The following is a 22,265-nucleotide window of genomic DNA, read 5'->3' as shown; positions in this document are numbered from 1 at the left end:
TCCATTTGACGCGACGTTTCCGAAACGGCCAACGTGCGTAAATAAAAGCAGGCAGACTCGCATGTTTACAGAACACTTTATTTACATGGCCCTTCACAGTGTAAAATAGAAGCTTTATTCATGGAAATACTTACAAAAAGGCCATTTTTTTTCCCACTGAACATTCTCTTTAAATAGTACTCTAGGGTTATTTACATCTTTACAGTGTATTCAAAATACTCTTTTGGTAGCGGCCTCTTCACAAACAAAGACAAGTATGGCAGATTTTGGTCCCTGTCCAAGGAGGGAGGGAGCGGAAGAGGGCTGCCCTCTGAGTCTGAAATCAACTCCTGACCTCTAGACATTATTTGTGTAAATTGGAGAACATTAAACAAGCCTGACCTAAAAAAAAAAAAAAAAGTTTAAAGGCTGTTTTTTTTTCATTTTAAATTACATAAATAAAGATTCTCAAATGTACACAAGTGCATTTGCTTTTAAGTGGTAAGAAGTTGCTTTGAGATTCATGGCGGAAAAAGGAGTTTAGGGGCTGGGTTAAGTTATTTGGCAGCAGCCAGCACGCTGGGACAGGCTGGCATCCGACACCTCGGTTCATCTACACTCCACCAGACAAGACGTTTGTGTTGCATATCAGCTGTTTCAGGCTAAAAGTGAAAGGGCAGGGAGGAGGGCTCCGATGTTATTGCTGATTGTGATGCATTAATGTGTCAGTTCCTGAGCTTTTTGTTTTTCCCGACTTTACTTTGAAAAAGACAGTTTTGTTTTTTTAAAGTTGACTGTCTCCAGATGCAACGATCGTTGTGGATCTGTTTTCTTCGCCGCCGCCCCCCTCCCCCGCCCCGCAAAGGGAACAGGAACTGGTGGTTTAGTCCAAAAGTTAAGCTACTACTGATATAGCATCAGTCTGCCAGGAAGACTACACGTTATTAGATTCAATGTTTCAAGCCCAATTGTTCTGATTCGAGAGTTCAGCAGTCCATCTGGTGGAAAGCAGAAGGTCAATTTTAACAATTGCGAAGTGAACGGCCGGACTCTTATCCTCCACAAATCAGAAATAACACCATGGGGGGGAAAATAAAATAAAGTTGAATCGTGACTTTGAGCAAAGTCTCTCATGAGCATCTCCCCTGGATCCCATTTGACCCTGAGTTGTCTGAAAATACAACCACACGTGCCGATATACCCTTCATTATCAGTCCAATCACACTGTCACGTGACATTACATCCACACACAGGCTGTCATCTGACCCTCTCCAGAAATGCCCTTGTTTATTTCAGCACCCCTGTCTGAGAGATAACCACTCACATTTGTTAAAAGAAAAGAAAAATCTGATGAGGGGAGCTGAATAATTAAAGGGCAACATCTGAGGACGGGTTCAGAGAACCTTCCCGTACAAACTGTCCACAGGACAAACACGTCATTGCATAGGCCTTCACCTTCACACTTCACCTGCAGCGATATGTGCTTCCTCGCTCATCTTTTTTTTTTTTTTGCAAGTCTGAAAAATGCATCTGCATTACTCAGGGTCAGTACTGTCTTTGAGGATTACTGTGCAAACAACACAAGCATAATGCTCATTAAATGAATGAAGGAGTCCAGTGAAGAAGCGATGGTTTGGGAGCTGGATGCCGCCTTGTCTCATCTCTGCAGGGGCCCCTGGTACAGTAGGAGTGGTGGTTTGAGGGGGATGTGGAGGGTTGCCCGGTTTGGTTACCAGTAAGTTCAGTTTGGGAATGAGTTCGCGTTAGAACGTGTCCACGTGGTTCATGTTAGTGGCTCTGTTGTGGATCTCTTCGAGGAAGTTTTCCAGCTGTTCGATGAGAACGCGCTTCTTGAACCTTTGCAGAAGAAGAAGCAATGACACGTGTTAACATTTGCCTTTTAAAAACAACTCTGTAGCAAAGGAGATCATGAGCAGAAAATTATGATACGTTTTTGTTTCTTTGCATTTTGTTCGGTTCGTGAAACTGCAGATGTTTTAAATGCAGACTCCTGGTGCTAGGATACAGCTGCTCTTTACTTTAAGAGAGCTTATAAAGAAAGACAGTCCCCTTTTTCTGTTTGCAGCTCATTTTAAGTAAAAAAAAAGAAAAAAGAATTAGGGGAGAGGTAATAACGCTCTGACATCAGAGGAGGAGGGCTGAACTTTGTACCTGGCTGCCTCTTTGATTATGTTTTGGAGGAAGATGAGCCGGGTGTCGAGAGTGCCCTGGATCTGTTTCAAGAGGAGGAAAATCTTCTCGTAGTCTGAAACAGAAAAAGCAAAGCGAACGAGGTTCAGTCGATTCAAGGAGAGCACATCCACTGAATCAAATCTTTGTATGTGTACAGCTGAATGTTAATAATAAACAAGATAAAAGGCGTTCTCACTCATAAAGGAAACTAGAAAAAAAAAACATTCCACAGCACGTTTTCAAAGTCCAGAGTGACGTCCAATGTTAGTTTGACGTGTACGGTCAAATCAACAGAGGAGATAAAGAAAGAAAAAAAAAAGTTTGCTTCTTTAAATTTACACACAGATACCTGCTGTTTTTCCTAGCTTTGTTTTTAAGAAAAACAGCTTTGCTTCTGGACAAACCAAAGCTTAAGTGCCATGAAAAACCACATTTATGTGGTTTCTTCTGGAACAAAAACAAGACAAAGATGTAACGAGGAAGAATGAAATACAAAGCAGCATCTTCAATTTAGCAGCCCTGCAATAAAAGCTGAAGCTTCGAATCTCTGTTTAGGTGATGATTCAATCACACTTGTGACTTTTAGATGCTACCATGGTTACATATGAGAAAAAAAAGCTCTTTAAAGTTAGTGGTAGCTGCTCTCCGTTTCTATTATTTTGTCCTCCCTGCCTATAGACCAGGTTTGGATACATACGTCTGCCAGGTTTTCTGATCTCCTTGGTGATGAGCGACCTGAGCTCATTGTTGACCTTCGTCGTCTCGGTGTGAATGTGCTTCTTCAGAGCTGAAGGCGTAATGTAGTGCTGCACCTGGTCGTCCATCAGCACCATCTCCGCTCCTCCCTCGCTGCCCAGTGGCAGCTCGCTTGGATGGGTCTGCCCGTTCTCGTCCTCATCCCTGTGCCGCATCGCCTGAGGATCCGCAGCAGTGTGGTTCTCCTGAAGGTCGGTGGGACTCGAGGGACGGTCCACCTCCGAGTCAGAGTTCCGGTCTGAGCCGTAGTGGTTCTGATCCACGTGGTTGATGATCAGGTCTGCTTCTGGTGCACCGTCGTTAACGTCCATGTCTACAGAAAGGTGGAAAAAACCAAAAACATTCACTGTAATCCAGATCGGCTGCGTAGGACGGGTCGTGCCATAACCCCACATTTTTCCTGCCTTGAGTTTTATATTCTGTGTGTTAAATCTACCCTCTGTTGACCAATTTCTCTAAATTTATGAAAAAAAAGTGCTTTTTTCTTAAGATACCATAATCACTGAATCATTATTAGGCCAGTACACTTGGTTGTACACTCGGCACTAGAAGCATGCCATCAGTCATTATTAAGAATTACAGTATTAGTAGAAAAGATGTGCGACTGTCTCTTAGATCGTACCTGCTGAGTGTCGAGGGCTCGCAGACGGGGACACTGGAGGGGTGTAGGCTCTACCCAATCGCAGCAGAGGTGACATGCACCGGCGTCTCTTTGGACCTCCGCCCGGCACGTTGTTGCTGTCGCCAGGTCTCTTGCCCTTGTTCTGAGGGCCGGTCACAAACTCGTCTGCCTCGTCGATCATCATGCCCTGTAAAGAAAGTGAGGAAAATGGTACATCGGAGTGTTTTTCAGTGGTTAATTTACATTTGTCAATGTAACCAATAAGAAAACGAGAAGAGTAAAAAAGAGACTTGCCTTCTTGTCTAGTTTGAAGGGGTTGCCGAATGTGTGCAACCGTTTGGGCTGTTCGGGGTCTGCGTCTCGAAGAGGCTGGGGAGCAGCTTTAAGGAAGTCTTGGTAGTTTCCCATTTGGGCGATTGGCACGCTGTGGAGCTGGTCTGGAAGGGAAACAGATGCTTTGTCAAAAATGGAAAGAACAGCAATACATCTAACCTGCTTCTTACGCTGAAATTATGTTCACAACGTAGCATAATCACAGCCAAATAAGTGGGGAAAATGATTTGCACAGCGGGGTACCGGAGTCGTGGCCTCTGACAGTGCAGACGCTGGTGTTGAGAAGGTTTCTCCTCATTCGGCTGAGCTGGTCGAGCAGGTGGCTGCGGGGGATGTCGTACGGATTCCTAAAACTCTGAGGCTTCAGGCTCTGAGGATGACAGCAGACAGAAACACCGCTGTAGTTTCGACACCGGAGAGTGGATATACAGATGCATTCTGAGAGCGTGGACCATTTTTCAAAAGCCCTCAAGTGCTCAAACCAACTACATAAAAACACAGCAATGCTATAAGCCTCAGGAGGGCAGCTGGGGAGAAGCCTGAAGAATCTGAGCACAGAGTGAGATTTCAAAAAGGAACTCCTCGCCAACTGAATCTAAACAGTCGCTCAACAGTAAAAACCAATGCTCATGTGTGTAATCATGTCAGAACAGCTCCCGATGATGAATGTGATCATGTTGAAGAAATGCAGATAATAATCCAACCCTACCTTGTTGAGCAGTGCCAGATGAAAGCCTTGAAACTCTTTGGGGTTAAGCTCCATGGGCAGGGCTGGGGCCTCTCCTGTGAGATTCTGTAGCTGCTGGATGAAGTCCCGACGCTGGGCTAGAGATATACTTCCGCCTCGCCATCGCACCTTGAGGCCAGGCTCCGGTGGCTGCTTTTTCCCAATCAAAGCGATCAGACGGTCATACTCGATTTTTGTCTGAAAATATGAGGAAATTAGGTTTTCTGGTCAGAAATGCCTTCCTATTTGGTGTCTTGATTATTGTAGCAGGAAAAAAGGAAATGCAGGAACTTAATAAGCAACACGTAAAACTGAAGATTTAAAATGCATTACAATGCAGCTGTGCAAAGCTATAAGCTGCTTTATAAGTGTTTATCCTGCTGTACAAAGAACGACTGACACAAGGAAAGACAGCTGTAATAGCATAAAACATATTTGCATTAAAAAAACAACAACAAAAACAGCTGGTGCCTAATACCAAATAACCATTAAAATAACAGTAAGTTAGAAATTAAGGATGTGATGGTATCGCTGTGACACTTTCCAACACAATAAACATTTTTGTTCTTTCGTCATAAAATGTAGCCGCTGACAGAGAATTGAACACAGAGAGAAAAGCAGCACAAAGCACAAAATGATTTATCAGCCCGTGGACTCGTACACAAGCTGCCCCCCACTCAGCCAAGAGACTTTGTTTCAGTTGACAGTGTATTGATGCAAAGTCTAAATCTAGTGGAGCATTTTGAGTTCATCTATTCATCAAGTATAACTGTGCTAACAGACGTTCTCTGCAAATGCCTGTCATGTCTTTTGAGTGCAATTTAAAGCACTCAGTAAAAATAAGTGAATGAATGAAAGAAGATGATTTGACTGACGTGGATATCGATTTTCTATTTAAAGCCATTTGTTCTTTTTTTCCTTTAACTTTTTAATCAGTGCTAAAGAAAATTAGGACAATGCAAATAGGCCATTACAGTGAACTCATGCTCAAGATCCCAGTTTGAGATGTTTTGAGCTTTGTGAGGTTGTGTGTTGTCAGGAGGAGGGATGGACATGGTCAGCAACAACACTCCTGTAGGCTGTGGTGTTTAAACGATGCTCAGTTGGTACTACGGGCTCAAAGGGAGCCAAGAAAATATCTCCTACACCATTACAGAGGATTTATGATCTAGAGCGTAACCTCATGAAAAACATAACAACATGCCAGGTCGACGTGACCCACAACTATTATGACTGGGCTGCTTGGCGCAGTCGACTCCTCCTGTGCAGTTTTTAGCTGAGTTTTCACAACAATCGTCATCTCAATGTAAGGATTAATAATCAAAGCATTAATATAAGGACTATAATCTCAGCAAATTCCTGGAGGGAGACTGCCGGGACACACGAGCATAAATGTCGGCAATGACATCAGCCACTTATGTAAGTTCTGTTGTAGGCTCTACAAAGACTCCCTGAAGAAGTCCAAATCAGGCATCACTCCACAACCAGAAGCCTGAACCACTGACACAAGGCAGGATGGATCCATGCTTTCACGCTGATTATGTCAAATTCTGACTCTACCATCAGTGACTGTCGCAACAGAAATAGAGACTCATTAGACCAAGAAACCTTTTCCTAATCTTCTATTGTCCGGTTTTGGTGAGTGCATGTGAGCTGCAGCTTCAGTTTCCTGTTCTTAGCCACAGGAGAGACATCAAATGCAGACGTCTGCTGCTGTAGCCCATCTGATTCAAAGTATGACGTGCTGTGCGTTCAGAGATGCTCTTCTGCACACCCTGATAATAATGAGTGGTTGCCTTGACCACGTCTACAAGCCTAAATGCACTGAGGTACTCCCATGTGATTGGCTGATTAGATATATCCCTTACTGAACAGATATCCCTAACAAAGCGACCAGTGAGTATAAAAATGTCATGATAAAACCAGGTTTCTTTGAAAGTTACTTTTCTAAACCAAAATTAAGATATTAAAATACTAATCAAACTGAGATAAAACATTTGAACTAAACTGGTGTTTATCTTTTTTTCCTTTTCTTATTTTTTTAATTAAGAAAACTAGAAAAAAAACCCAAAATAATCCAAAACTACAAATTACACTATAAAAATCCATCAGTGTGGACTTTAGTGAAAACAGAAAGGCTTGACAACTGACAGACACTGCAACAAGCACAGCTTTGTGGAGTAGATTTAATATTAACAACTAACCTGCTGACTGAGCTTTTTCAGGTAGGAAACCACGCTGTAGCTCAGACCATACTCCAGGTTGTCAGCTAGCAGGTTCGGTGCTCCCATGATTCTTAAAGCCTTTCTTAGCGACTGTGAGAATAACACAGCAGTAAGAACAGTGCAGGCACAGCTTCGTACATTAACAACAACAACCACAAAAAAAGCCATTAATGAAAAGTTGAAGAGTGATAATAAGGCCACTGACCCCAATATAATACGGAGGCATCGTCTTCAGGTAGTTCTCAAAGGACTGTCGCCATTTAATGGTAGGCTTGAACTTGTGCACTTTAATCAAGTCATCTGTGGAAAACAATCAAACACAGATCACACAAAGAAATTCAATAATTAGGAACATGTTTTATTAAGAAAACTGAATTAAAAAAAAAAATAGTCATTTGTTTTGCTATTGCAGCAGATCGTTTAAATTTTCTAAAGCCCAAAACAAAGACTCTCCATCAACACCTACAGCGAGAGTAAAAATGAGGTGGATGCACAGGTCTTACCCAGAAGCGGAAGAAGTACGGGGTAGTTGTAGGGCATTACAAACAAGTTGACGCAATTTAGAGCTGTGCTGGCCTTCAGGTAACCAAACGGCTGCCCCAGATCGCTGTACTTGGCACTGTTACATACAAACACCTGAAAAAACAGAAAGAGAAAAATCAGGAAGTGAGTTGTGACATTTGAACTTTTCAATCAGCAAACAAAAACAGAACCAGCTGATGCTGTCCGAGTTGTTTTTAGGTTTCATTTTATTTTAGTGTAAAGCCACTTTGGTTTTAAATATCCTACAGAAGTAAATTTCACTTCCTTGCTTACCACTTACTATTAGCCCTACAATATCATAACGCTGCATCTGGTCAGTGTCAGGAAAATATTTTCACTGCGTGATTCTTGTAATTGCTGATATAAAAGTCATTCTGAAAGTCTGCCACCTCATCTCTGATGATGACTCATGCCAAACATGGGGAAAAAACACCAAAATCAATATACGAGTGATGAATACAGAGACAACCTTTACTTTCAGGTTCCTGCCACAAACCAGGTAAAGCTTGGTGTGCGGGTACCAGCAGAGACTAGATGTTTCGATCTAATCACATGTGCTAAAGCTCAGTCTGTGCATGCCGACGGGCTATCGAATCATCGCTTCATTTGCTGCCACCCTTATTTATTTTTTTGGTACACTGAAAACCTGAAACCACACATCAATGTCTCAATATGTCTGAACATCTAATCAAGTACTTATCACATTGCTGTTAGGATGCATGTAACACGTTCCATGTGTGAGAGATTAAAATCCTCTTTGTCTACCTGGCTGTAAAGATTAAAAACACAGATTTCTGCTTTAATGCCAAACTTTCTTCTCAACAGCTGTTATTTTCTGTGGTTTCTGTGATGGTGCTGTACCTGCCAGCAGGTGTGCGGTGATTTCCTCTCCAAAATGTACTGTGTGAGGGGCGACGGCTCCAGCTCATACTTATCAAAGGGTACCTTGTCTATCACCATGGGTTCAGCATCCACGCAGGAGAAACGGACGTGGGGGTGGGCTGAGCGGGGAGGCTGGGAAGGTACACAGAAAGAGATACACAATGTTATGGTAAATATTAAAGAAGATCAACAACACCTGCTGGCGCCTAATAACACCAGTAGGTGTTGTTAATCTAAGCTAAGTTTAAGCAATGCGCAAAGTTGACCGTCTGAATACAGTTCGGGAAAAAAGAATCACGTCTGGCTGCTGCTTCTATTTCTACTGAAAGTGTAGAGTATATGTGTGAGCAGAGGAAAAGCTTGTGAATGATAGCTAACATGCAATGCATGATCTATCATAATGAGTACTTCTTTGTTTGTTTAATTTTGATTACAGCTCATCTGTGCTTGGGCTGTTGCACATTCGTGTAGCTGTGACATCACTGCAGCCGGTTTGACGTCACCCCTGTGTTATCACGAGTTAGTCATTGTTTGCTATGGAATAAATGGTTAAAGTTAATAAGAGTGTGGCACTGTTACATTAGTGTGACTGATTATTCTTGTTAAACAAACAGGAAGAAGAAAAGTTGTTTAATGAAAGTGACAATGTGTGGGGCTGAATCCTGTAACTCCTGTGGAGGAGTTATCGTCTAATGGCCACTGAAGGCACATTACAGCTATAATGGATTTTGTTTTTCCTTTTAATAAACATGAAAAAATAAACTTAGTAAGTGCCTTTCTTTTTATTGTTCTCACATTTTTTCTATTTTAAGATTCATAATCGAGCATACGGCTACTTTGTATCACTGCAGGCTGCTTCTAAAAGAGCGTCAGTCCCCACTGACTCCCACTAAAATAACCAGTGTTAGCAATTAAATTATGACATCTACAAAAGCCTGATACAAAATTAAAACAAAAAAACAAAAAGAACAAACAAACCCTGTAGCCATTTATCCCCTTCATAACAAAATTACAGAGTTTTGTCTTCTTGTACTTGCTTGTTTGCTAGGCCTCACCTCAGCTAATATAAGTCAATGAACTGAACCTCTGGGTGATGTTTTCTGCTGTTGGAGACCTTAAGAGCATTTTTAAAGGAAGTATTTTATTAATCAGGAAGTTTGTACTTCCTGAGAGAGTGAAATGTTGAAAACTTATTAGTCTGTTACTTAGCACAAATTAGCCATAAAACTAGCCAGACACTGGTTAGCACACCACTAAGGCCAACATGCTAAGCAAGCATGCTAGCCGTAGCTAATAACACTATACCAGTCTTGTAAATATGGTCACTTTTTGGCTATTAACACTTATATTATTAAAAAATAATTAGGAATAAAGTACATCTTTGTTTTATAGAATTATAAGTGTATTCTGCTGTCAAGAGTAAAACTGTCCAATATATAAATACAAGAAAGGAACTATAGGGCTTTAAAGTCTCTTCTTTAATATTATTTTTACCTTTTTGGGCTCTTTTGTTCTGTGACATTATATTTATTTTACTAAGCTAGGTTGTCATTTCATTAATCTGCTGCAGTAACACAGATTATGTATTGCATAAATTGACAGATACCGGTTTCTTATCTCATATTTCTGTCGGTTCTTCTGCAACTTTCTTACCAATGTGGGGGAGTTCTGGTCTGGCCAGAAGGCTTCGGGGATGGGCCAGTGCCCGATGGGAACACCAGTTTTAGGGTTAGGTCGTACGTAGATCAGCTTGTGACAGCAGTGCCAAGGCTGCGGACCAGACTTCACCACTTCAGCTGGAGTGTCTGTGCAGGAATATAAGCAAAGCAAAACAAAAAACAAGGGGTTTATGAAATGCAGCATGAAACAAAATGCATCAGACAAGTGTGTCAGCAGTTAAATATGAAAGCAGGAGTTTAAACAGTGACACCCACCAGATGTTTATGAAAAAACAGGAAAGAAAAGCTCAGAATGGATTAAAACAAACACCAAGTGGGAGAGAGCAAAGAGCTCCTCTACTAATCAAACGCATGCAGCACAGCACATGTCAAAAAGCTCCTTTTATAATAAAAGACAATTCAACTTGAGAAAACCCAAAAGCAAACAAACAGAGGTGTGTCTTACCTTCTAGCGGAGGAGGGTCAGGTCCCGTCTTCTCAAAGTTTATCACTACTCCACTCTGGATTTTCTGCACCAAAGACTCCAGACACTGATTCAACATACGCTGGGAGAACACACTGTAAGAACGACCTGTAACGAAGACACACGTCTGTAAGTATAAATATCCCAAAACACGAGCGAGTCAATGGTGTTGCTAAAATTAAACGTTTTTCCTTGGTTGACTGTGGATCATTTCAAATGTTTTTTGGTTTAGCTGTTTAAAAGCTTAATTAATAGAATTTGTGGGCCAACTGGGAGCAGCAGAAACAACACGGGATGCATTTTCACCATGCTTTCACATTTTGTCAATTTCCTAGCAAAAAGCTGTCTATTTAGACCCTCCCACTTAGATCCTGACATTATAATGTGATTTTTTCCCCTCCTAATTAATAATAATTTGTTGTACTTTTTAGAGCAGATACTAGAAACCAAATTAAGAAATAACATCTGGCTTTAAATGTTCCACATTTTTCGTAAGCTAGTTCCTAATTGTGTCTTCTTTGCTTTGTTTGGTGCAGGTCAGACAGTGTACAGTGGGTCTATTAGAGCTTGTCTGCTAAAAGTTGCATGCTGCTGCTGGAACAGGGTTAAGACTGAATTGCAGACTAAATGAGCCATAAAAAATTGTGAGTCAGAAGAGGGAAAATACAGAAGTCTGATAATTCTGTTGATTGGTGCCAGGGTAAAAATAGGAAAACAATCTAACCGAAACTAGGGGGAAAAAGAAATTGCTACTTGCTGGGTCATCTCATTGAAATGTTTGCATTTGGCGACCAACTCGTCCAGAGGTCGAACGTGCACCACCCTCAGTCTCTGGGTGATGACTTTCAAACACATGGTGATCGCACAGGTTACTTAGTGGGATGCAACTTGTCTCCAAACAATTGCGCTCCGACTCGGGCTGACTGCAATTAATCTCAGAGAGATTGACAAAGGTTTGGAAATAATATAGATGCAGACAGACTGCATCAACCCGAGTCAGTCTGCAACAATGAACGCAACTTGTCTGCAGTGTGTCTTTTTTTTTTTTTTTTTAACTTCAACCCATTGAGTCACAAACTCATAGCAGACCGACTCCATCTTATTACATTTTATCTCTACGTTGACACACCAAAGTCTCTTTGAAGTGTTCGTACACCTCGTCTTAGCAGCAACCATTTCAGACACAATCTTAAGTTCATTGCATGCAATAATTTTAGTCATGCCGGAGTCTCCAGTAACTGATTTCTCTGGTGTGACTGTAGCACAATTAACCAAAAATTATAAATAACTTGAGCTGAGATTTCTCAGACCTTTTTCCAATGAAGAGCTTCATCGAATTCTTCACTCATTCTAGGACTAGACTTAATCTTTGTCTCCGAAACTTACAGATAGAGACACAGAGGATTAAAAGTTCCCACTAAAACTTGTGTTTAAAGAACAAAAACTGCAGCAGCAGCAGTTTGGTGTTTATATAATGCACCTCAATGTCAGAGAAATCAAATGAACAAGAATAAAAGGGGTTAAGAAGGATCACTACATTACACTGTTTATGAAGTGCTTTGCTACTGGTGCAATGCAATTTCAAGAGCTCTCTTCTTTACATATTGCTCATCTTTGTGCAGCCATATCAGCCATTTACACTACATGCAAATAGTGCATTTGCATGAAATGTGACTCTGAAAGGTCAAAATCTCTCTTTGCTGTTTTTGTCACGCCATCAATCGCATGTGTAAAATTAAAAAAGTCAGAAAAACCATCTTTCAAAGCTACAACTGACTAGTCTAACTTAGCCTTCCTGTCATTCAACTTCACCTCGAGTGACCTTGTTGTGCACCCATTCACTCGCTCATTTCAATAGGCTGTGGCTTTGTGTCAGGTCTGCCATCAGCAGTAATGGACAGGCAGCATGTACTGTAGACTGCCGCTGACAATGGACCTGTGTCATGTTCTGCATTCAGCGCCACCGGCTGCGACACGCAGCTTTGGAGTCCTCTGTTCTCTATATGTGTGCATGGGTTAATCTTAACCTGCCATCAGCATCATTCTAGTTCGTTCCTCCTGCCAGCTGCTTCCAAAACAAAGCTACGTGAGGAATGGAGACAGAGGGGATAAAAGTCTGCTTCTATAAGTGAATGTTCTGGCAGCCGGACTTTGGCTGGAGATGGGGGGATTACAGATCAAAATCGCTGGCTAGAAAGTCTCTTGACAGGACTTAGGCAGGACAAAGGCAGTCCGATTATGGACCAGGTGGGAAAATCTAGTCATTCTAACCTTAATCAGCAATTACTACCCAAGTACACTTAAACAAAGCACTTAACCCTTCCGCAATAGCTCCAGCAGGGGTTAAAATAAGAGCACAGTGTAGCTGCATTGGGCTGTTAAAACACAACTCTGAATATTGAGCAAGACAGTGCCTAGACACCGCTCAGGGCTGTCCCCTGTTGAAGTGGGCTCTGCTTTAAAATTTAAGCTTCTGACACTTCCAAGAGGAAAACATCTGATCTGTTTATTTTTCACTCAGAATAAGGAGCTTTTACTTCTGTAGACTAAACTGAAGCAGTAAAATGGTTTTCTTAATCTTAGGCTGTTCATGCTGTCATTTAAAATGTATGTCTACAGCCTACTCTACCTGGCTTATGTTATTTTGTTTAATTGCGTAATTCCTTGTATGCTGGTTATGTTTCCATGCGTGATACAATAATAATAATTAAAAAAAAAAAACAACAACAACTCCTTAACATCACCAACTTAAAGTGAAGTACCCGACAAGCACTTCAGACTGCATTACCCATGGTGCAGCTCTTCCATAAAACCTGTCCTGTCTTTAAATGCTCTTAAATCATCTTTGAAACTTCGGCATATAAAGCATATGAATCAGTACATAAACTCCAGAGCTACAAAAGGCAAACCGAGTGTACTTAAAAGCTGAGAAATGCCTGTCAGAGCTGATCTGTAAGTACACAACAACCAGCAGCTCGTATCAGTCCGCCTACCTCCAGTGACCTCACACATGGGGGTGATTGGAGAATCGTCAGACGGGACGCCGCCGAGGGGCTCGGGCTCCACCGAAGCGTTGCCGGAGATACGTAGCACCAAAGCAAACAGACGCTGGTCCCAGCGAAACGGCTCCTTCGTCAGCTCGCTGCCCGGCAGCGGCGTGGTCAGAGGTAGATGTAGCTGGACAATGAAACAGATCACAGGATGAGATGACAGACCTGCGTTAGAACAGATTTACTGTGTTGCTGTTCTCTCTAATATCGCCGTTTGTTTTAGGTTACTGTGGGGAAACTTGGGCAGTAAATGAACAACACTTTTACGGCGGTATTGATAAAGTGCCTTCATTTACAGGGTATTAAAGTGGCACGGAGGGCTCAGCTCGCACTTCTAACCTTGCAGTTATACCCTTTGTCATAATTTGGGCTAAAGGAATTTAAAAGTAACTGCCTATATAATTTTTGTTTGCATAGGTTGAAAACATGACTGTTTACTGCATTTGTAAAGAAAAAAAAATAGTGCATTTTCATACTGAGCAATGATTTTTCTTTATTTTCTACATTTTCAAGAGTGTTTAATCAGTCAAAACAGGAAGTGCAATCAATGATTAAAAAGTAGCTGTTTTAATAAATTCAATAAAAATGCCAAAAATATTACTGGTGTTGGACTCAAATGAGACTCTTCATTGGTATTTTTAGATTTTGATGAGAATAAATTAAGGTTTTTGGGTTTTTTTCTGCTGAATGTGTCAGCTGGGGAAGTTGTCTTCCTTGATGTTTTAGGACCAAATGATTAATCAATAAGTAAGTACATCAAACTTCTCTGTTTCTAAGACAATAATAACAAAGCTACTGATAACACTTCTAAGCATGAAAAGTAGCTTTGTTATTATGTGAGTGGACAATATGATAAAGCACTTCACAGTAGAGCTTCTGTGGTTTAAACTTTAGCCATCTTAATCACAGTCAAAGGACGAGGGTTTGGTAAAGTTTGACGTGGTGCGGTTAGACTCCTAAAGTATCACCCAAACAAACAGAACGCTCTCCTGATTGGAGATGCAGGCTGACCTCATCTTGGACACCGCCGCTGCTGGTCAACTTGTTGCCGTCTGTAATTGCGATGATGATGGCAGGTTCAAGGAAAAAAGGATTCCTTCCCTAAAAAAAGAAAAGAAAAAAATAGGACATATTGAAGACTAAATGAAAAACGAAACCATGCCGAATTAATTCAGCATTCAGACTCCCAGAGGCAACTTAGGGTCACCCTGCACAAAGAAATGAGAAAGACACAAACAAGCTATAAAAAACAAGACACAAAAATAGGGGGGCTGTTCTCACATCTGTTAAAACTGTGCTTACAAAAGACGTGATCACCATTAATACCTGTATTTAGCAAGTGTGGCTTTATGGCCTTCTGCGATCCAACGCATAAATAAGCACCGTGAATGCATCATTACAAACAGCAGATAAATTACACGGGACATATTTAAGAAGCGTGTGAAATAGAAAACCTTGACTCAAAGGGAAAACAAACAGAGTAAGAGTTCAGTATTTAGTGTCTGCAGTATATGTTCACTCTATACTCCACAACAGCAGAGCTCATTATCCGAGGAGCTACACGAAACCTCTTTCCTGCTGGACCCCATGATATTTCATGACATCAGCGCTCCACTCTGATGAAATTAAACTGGAGCAGCACTGCATTTATCACTGTGCATCAGCCTTGTGGGATCTCCACAGAGCCACTAGGTGAGGTAATAGCGTAAAAAGAAAACAAAAAAACCCTCAACAAAGACTGACAAGTGCTGCCAGCAAACCGGACTTCACTGCAGAGTCACAGTGACTCCATAAGGGCCTCCTGTTCTGACAGCAGAGCCATTATTAATGGACGTGGAGCCACACTGTTTGGGCTCTACCTGTAGGCTGCGCTTTCTGCTGAATGATGCATCTGTCCAGTCACATAAACGGCCCAAAGTAAACAGAGCAGGATACGACCAAGACCCCACTGTGCTGCAGGTATCCATGACAACCTGGCAAACCCCTCTCAAAAATTCCTTCATGATATCGAGCACTTAGTTGGCATGCTGACTTGATGATCGGGCTAACTTGCCAGTCAAGCGATGAATTTATCCATGTCATATCAGCTGCCGGAGCTTTTACTCGTGCTTAAATAAAGCCAAATGCGACTACTAAAAATAGATGACACATGACGACAGCCTATCAGGGGAGCCAGTGTAAGAATAAAGCGTTTTGACAACTTCTCAAAATGTGCCCAGCTGCTTTTCATGTAAAAGACAAGACAGTATCTATATATTTTGGGTAATTTGAAAGATAAAAACAAGTCATCTGAAGACATCTCTTTGTGCTTTCAAAGAGAAGAAAACACAGTGGGCATTTCTTATAACTGGTTAATGATGATAATGAGATATTACATTAGTAAATGGAGAAATAATAGGTAATTCATCATGTTTAAGACCCGTCTATGCAGTCAGCTACCGCTACTGTGATGTGCTTTCCACAATGCCATGATAATGGAGATCCATTAAAGCGCCGGCCATCACTCCAGCTGACACTAACTTACCACCAAACAACACTGGCCATATCATTTCTTCACGTTCATCCTTTCTTCTGCTCTTTCATTGCTCTTAATGAAACTGATCAGTGTCAGGATTACCCGCCGGCCGTCTCCCCCCTCTACCTCCATACCCTTCTTCATCTCCCAGGGGAGAGTCGTTTCAGATGCCTGGCAACCTGGAGCGCTCTTTGTTACTGTAGACTGAGGCACTCCAGGGCAATATTAACTCCCCCATCTCCCCCCGTTAACCCCCCAGGGCTCCACCCGCTGGACGACATGGAGCACTGACTTATGATACAAAGGGCCCTTTAAATAAGAAAACAGAAGAAAAGCGCACACACACACGGTCATTTTAGATGTGTTTTCATGCGGAAGTGCCCTCTTCCTAGTTCCCTTGAAACGCTTCTCTGGTTAAATGGTAAACCCTCACTTAAAAGGAAATGTAACTAAACAGAAGACAGCAGAAACAGCTTACGGGAGTTATTAAGCACCACTACACTTGTGTAATCAGTTAGATGACGTACTGAAAGGTTTTTAGATTTTGACTCAAGTTCATTGATTCCTCTAGCTTTTAGTGTTACCAGCATTTCCTGCCCACACACATTTGTTACGTTAAAATATCCTCTAGGAGTACCAAACACTTGTGTTGGGCTCACATTTTAAATTACAGCCCATGTTCACAATAACTCCACTTTTGTAAAGGACATACTAAGCATATATAAACTACATACATGCACTCCATACTAGTAATTGCCAAGCCTCCTGCTGGAAATAGGCAGAAGAGGGAGAACTAGTCATTAAATTATAGCCACTGTCAAATCAACCTGTAATTAGAGGTCAGCAGTGACAGCGCGGGACGCAGTAACCTCGACCTTGGCTTGTGTGTTCAAAATCGGACAGTCTGACGGTGTCGCTGGTATTTTTTTTTTTTTTTCAAACGACCAAAGAGTGTCTGACATGCATTATGCATGCTGCATGTATGCATTACCTGGGCTGGTAGGGATCTTCTGTTTATTACTCAGGAAATGCCTAATTAAACATTCATTACTGCTCCCATACTCCCCCACTTACCTCCGCACAGGAAAACAGATGTCCAGATTCTGTATCAACCACAAGCGTGCAGATTCACCTACCACTCTAACTGGGTATGGGCTAGACTTCACAGCTTACATTAATAATGACCACTTTGTTTCATATGCAAAAAAAAAAAAATTGCATTTCAGTTTCAACGCTGGCCAGGAGATGAGAAAATCTCAAGAAGGTGAGATGCTGAATAGCAAGCAATATGCTTTCTGTTGGCTTCAGCTTTTCTTTTTCTAATGAGACTAAACCAAAGTCAAGTTTCTCTGGTCACTTTGTCCAACCCTGCACAGCTAAAGGCAGATCTGAACATCTGTTACACATGAGTCAGTGAGCTGGCATAAGAGTGGTGGTCTGAAACTTTATCATGCAAATCTACGTTTAGCTACTAATACTGGATTTAAATTGAAGAGGGAACTTGGCCAGCATCACGCTGTACTAGCTCCAGACTTTGTGGGCTTGGAGAATATTTCTTAGCGATACTGAGTCTGAATGAGTTTTATGTGAATAGCTTACAGCTGTAAATCAGGCCCACTGTGTCGTAAAGCTGCAGTATGGAAATCTTTCTAAGCTGCACAATACAACTGGAATAACATCGATAATTTTAAAGTAAACCACATTTTTCCGTCAGCGTGTATCCAGGAGCTTTTTTCAATATCCTCACATTTGTGGTCTTGTTAGATGGATCCCCATTTTTGAAGCAGACTTGAGCGAAACAAAGAAAAGGGCGACAGTCTTCAACCTCAGCATCAGTGAGCATTCACATTAACCAAAAGATAAAAACACAAGAGTATGTTCATCATGGTACAGATCCGTGGTACTGGTACTGCTATATAGCGCCTGTCGCCTCACTTTTGAGCACTCAAAATACTTTTCACTACATCTGTCAATCACCCAATCAGAAACACACGCACATTCATACAGTGCTTTTATCTACAGCTAAGCACTTCCGCCAAACATTCACGCACACCCACTCTGATGGATGCATCGGGGGCAACAGGGTTCAAGATCTTGCCGAAGGATACTTTGACACATAGACGGGAGGAGCCGGGGATTGATCCGTCGACCTTTCGATCGGTAGATGACCCGCTCTACCACCTTGCCCAGTGATTCATCATAAAAGCACAAAAGTCCTCTGACAGGCTTGAAACTACATAATTTAGACTGACCTGGTTAAAACTGCAAAAGTCTTATACCAAAGCTCTAAAATAACTCCCAGCTTGATTAAAATTATGTTTAGCTTTGTGTTTACGTGCACACACACCACAGAGTGGCCAGACCATTTATGAACTAAATAATAGATATAAATATTAGAACCACCTCTTATAATAATCCAGTGCATTTTAACAAACTGGCCATAAAGCTGAAGTGACACAAGCCTACACTAGTTTATATACAACTATATATATATATTTTTAAAAAGCATCTAGCTTTCAGAGCATATTTGTGCAGACAGAGCCTGCAATAGATCCTTAGAGTTTCAAAACATAATGCATTTTCTTGCTTAAAAGCTCATTTACAGGTGTAATAATTCCATGTCCTTGATGAGAGCAGTGACATATGTAACACAAACTAAAGTTACTAATCAATGATGGGGGAAGAAAGAAAATAAGAAAGCTACGTTGCTCCTGCTGCTTGGACTTGCTGTCATGATTGTGTCGTATGGCTGAGGATGTGTGGGTCCACAGTATGAAAGTGGTTGATGCTTGTAAGACTGGGAGATAGCAGAAAGGGGTGGGGTGAGGGGGGGTAGGTGGGTGGGTGAAGTGGGTCTGTTTGGGCATTTAGCACTTTATGAGCCTGATTTCTTCTCCACCTGTTTCATTGCTACATACCTGTCCATAGTTGTCTATCCCAGTCACTAATCTATTGAGATTGAGTAAATCAAAAGCGTTCCTCAAGGATTGGCCAATAGTTGTGAGTCCAGTTGCTTGGAGGTTCCTCAACTCTGTCATGAATGTGGCATGGCTCTCTTTCCATCCAGCCTTAAAAAAAAACAAAAAAAACAAACCCAAACAAAACACAACATAGCAGCTGGTTAATAACATGCACAAAGCTAAATAACTACCCCACTGTTGTGACCAGCAGGCAACTTCTAAGGAAACTAGTGGTTAACTTCACTGGTTTTATTGAGAGTCTGAGCTAATAAATATCTAAATAGGTCGCTTCCTCTCTATCTGCCCAGACTAATAATTTGACAGCACTGCAGCCACAGGACGTTGATCCGTTTCTACCAGGCTGCTGCGCTCGGCTCCAGATCAGAAAATCGCAAAGTAGCAAAGTCGCAATGTGTGCAGTGACTAAAGTGGCAATTTGGTCTAAAGAAGTAAAGTAGGCTAGTCTGTCATCCCCGCTTCTCCTCCTCCTCTACTCTCCCTCCCTCCTAGATATCACCTCGCTGTATAAATAACACCCAGAGTTCCTTGCTGCTCACATTGAAACAAAATGTCGGCCATGTTTTAAAAGGGGTATGAAAGCTCCTCCTGAAGATTTTTCTCTACACAGTTGATGTAGTGATCACAACGTGGTGCAGCGATGGAAGGACAGTCAATCTGCGCAATGTAAAGCCGGACATGACCCGAAAACAAACTCTACCTTTATCCCGAACGGAACATCTTCAAAATTTACCAACATATACCGGTCCCCTCGGCTCGCCGGATCTCTCCCTCTGAGCTGTGGAAATAGTAGAGAATTATTTACGGTTATCGAGAGATCAGCTTTGACAGGCGAGCTTGCAACAGCAAAACGATGAACTGAACTGCATTCCCGCTCGGGATCTCTCAATATTAATGTGTCCCGTGGTTACAGTACCTTCATAAAAGTCTCAACAGCGCCTTTTGCTATGTCCAGATAGGTAGTGCCCAGATGGGTGCGCTGGTTCATTGAAGCGGACGTGTCTATCAGAAAAAGTAAAACGGGCATTGTGATGGTAATGACACGTTCTGCATGGACTTGGTGTCAGTACAACCGGCCAAAACGGAAAAAAATCTTTTGTTCTCCTGCCGCCTGTATCACCTCTCAGCTAGCTAGCTAGCTGGCTAACTGTCTGTCTCACACATTCTTTCAAAAAAGTGTAAGAATAGTGAGTGTAGAAGCCCTTTCCGGGCGAACTAAACTAAAAACCTCAAACCCTAGGGGCAGGTTATGGATTCACGAGGGATTTTGATAATTTTTACAATATTTTGTAAATATTCCTAAGTTTCATAGTAACAAAGTTCCCCCTCACAGTGAGTCCCTGCTTCTCCCTACACTGAATGCGCTGTGTCTTGTCCACTGGTTTTAACCTAAGCTCCGCGCCTGACCCCGCCTCCCAAGCGGTCTTGCAGTGTCACGTGTATATACACTCTCTTCTTATTGGCGGTCTCAGGCTCCTCATTACCATATCCAAATAAGGCCAAAGCAGACTGTCTCATGCGCATGCTTGCTTGCCCGAGAGGCAGGAATGCAAGGAAAATATTCTGTACATACATTGTGTGATAAAGAATACAGCATATGTGGCGATGCGCTCTTTTATCGGAGCCTTACCGCAGTTTGTTGAGGTGTTGTTATTTAGGAACAGGCATGTGTCTGCTCTTAGATCTGATTACATAATCAACATTTACTTCATCCTATGCGCGGGCGTGGGCTAGTGTGAAAGACAACCCTTCAAGACTATAGAGAGATAAACTGGAGGCACTATCATATAAAAACAACTGTAAAATATCAACCAAGGAATGCACCTAGGGCAAACAGAAACTACTCGCGGGTGTTATGGCACTCGGTTTTCATGTGATGACCAAATAAAGACTCCCCTTTTCTCTGAAGGAAAACAGGTTTAGCTGAATAGTCGCTGGGATTGACATGCGCGCACACGCACTCACACACCCTGCAGCTCTGAAATGTCTGTACTTTGTCTTTATTTTCCATAGCCAAAGAACGACATACTTGCAGGTAAAAGGAAAGAAAAAGACACAGAAACAATCAAACAAACACAAAGAGAGATGTCGCTAATAAGAATCACACTTCTAGCGTTGCTATTGTTGATCTGTAGTTATGTGAGATAATGCCTCAACTGTTACTGCACAGAGAATATCATCAAACGTGCTACACATAAGCCTTTTGACAGATTAGAGTTCACTCTTAATGCTACATGACACCCAGCCACACGCGCACGATTGTGCAATACAATTTACATAATGTAGTTGACTGGAAAATATCATCACTTCCGCAAAAACAAGACGAAACCATCCGGTGGCTTGCGATAGCAAAGCGGAGGAACGTCTGTGTGCTTCTTATTTGATGTGAAGCAACACGCGCGCGCGCGCGCACACACACACAATTTATCTTCCGGTGTGTCACTGACGTTTTTCACAATAAAATCTTTAATGTGGTTTGGCGATCTTAACGACGAAACTGTGGAAGGTGTGATAAACTGTAGTTGCAGCGGCAATAACATTTATTGCCATTATAAACCAGCTATTTATTGTAGCTTGCACAGCAGCACAGTAACCGGTTAAGCACCAATCTGAGATACTTCTGTTCTGTTTGGGCCTCTCTGACTTTGTTATTTGACGGATTAATTAACTTTCCACAGATTCATTCATTCATTCTTCCTCTTTCGCAATTCTGGGTCTCTTAACTTTCAAGTTTAAAATGTAACAATCAAAACACTCAACTATGATGCAGGTTTAACTGACTCAACTTTCTTTTTGTCATCCCACTATTGCAGTGTTTTTTCATTTGCTCAAAGATTATGTAACTAAAAATGTATTAAGTGTACACTTAAAACACACATTCTTGTGCAACTGTTATATTACAGGTTTTACTGCTTCTCCGAAACAGTTTCCCAGACTTATATATTATATATAACACATTCTTGTGTTGGTTGATTTTAGCACAAAGCGTCATTTCCAAACATAATGGATATTGATTATTAGGGTAGTGGTAATTCTCCACTTATGAAAGTCTCTCACCCCCCCCCCCCTCCATAGTTTGTACTACGAAAGTCAGAACCGGAAATGCTGCATTTTTACTATGAAGGAATCTTGATCACAATTTATGGTGAGTCAAGAACATATGTGAAGTTACTTGGACAAGCCAAACACAAATTTCCGGTCCATGTCTGAGCTGCTTCATACAGGAAGTTGTTGCTCTATTAGTATTAGTGCTGCATGTTAAAATCCAAACGCATCACCTTAGATAGTTAGATATACGATTATTATTATTATTATCATTG

The 22,265-nt window shown here is 41.6% G+C and overlaps 1 protein-coding gene across 1 annotated transcript; it reads right to left on the bottom strand.

The window, feature by feature from the left end:
- Positions 1-57: 57 nt before the first annotated feature.
- ints6 (integrator complex subunit 6) lies at positions 58-20,290 on the bottom strand. Its single transcript, XM_085435142.1, has 18 exons — positions 19,862-20,290; positions 19,646-19,723; positions 18,886-19,035; positions 14,464-14,553; positions 13,396-13,579; positions 10,385-10,510; positions 9,914-10,065; positions 8,240-8,392; positions 7,339-7,471; positions 7,041-7,135; positions 6,815-6,925; positions 4,593-4,808; positions 4,127-4,253; positions 3,845-3,987; positions 3,551-3,737; positions 2,870-3,241; positions 2,152-2,245; positions 58-1,836 (listed from the first exon to the last, which is right to left on the bottom strand). Exons 1-18 carry the CDS (start codon positions 19,970-19,972, stop codon positions 1,743-1,745), a joined length of 2,616 nt encoding a protein of 871 aa, XP_085291268.1. The 5' UTR covers positions 19,973-20,290; the 3' UTR covers positions 58-1,742.
- Positions 20,291-22,265: the final 1,975 nt, after the last annotated feature.

Source organism: Copadichromis virginalis, linkage group LG16 (assembly GCF_057382275.1).
Source record: "Copadichromis virginalis isolate Kocher_CV1m ecotype Utaka linkage group LG16, C_Virginalis_male_GT1.1, whole genome shotgun sequence".
Lineage (NCBI taxonomy): Eukaryota > Metazoa > Chordata > Actinopteri > Cichliformes > Cichlidae > Copadichromis > Copadichromis virginalis.
This window is presented reverse-complemented; position numbering and strand designations above follow the sequence as displayed.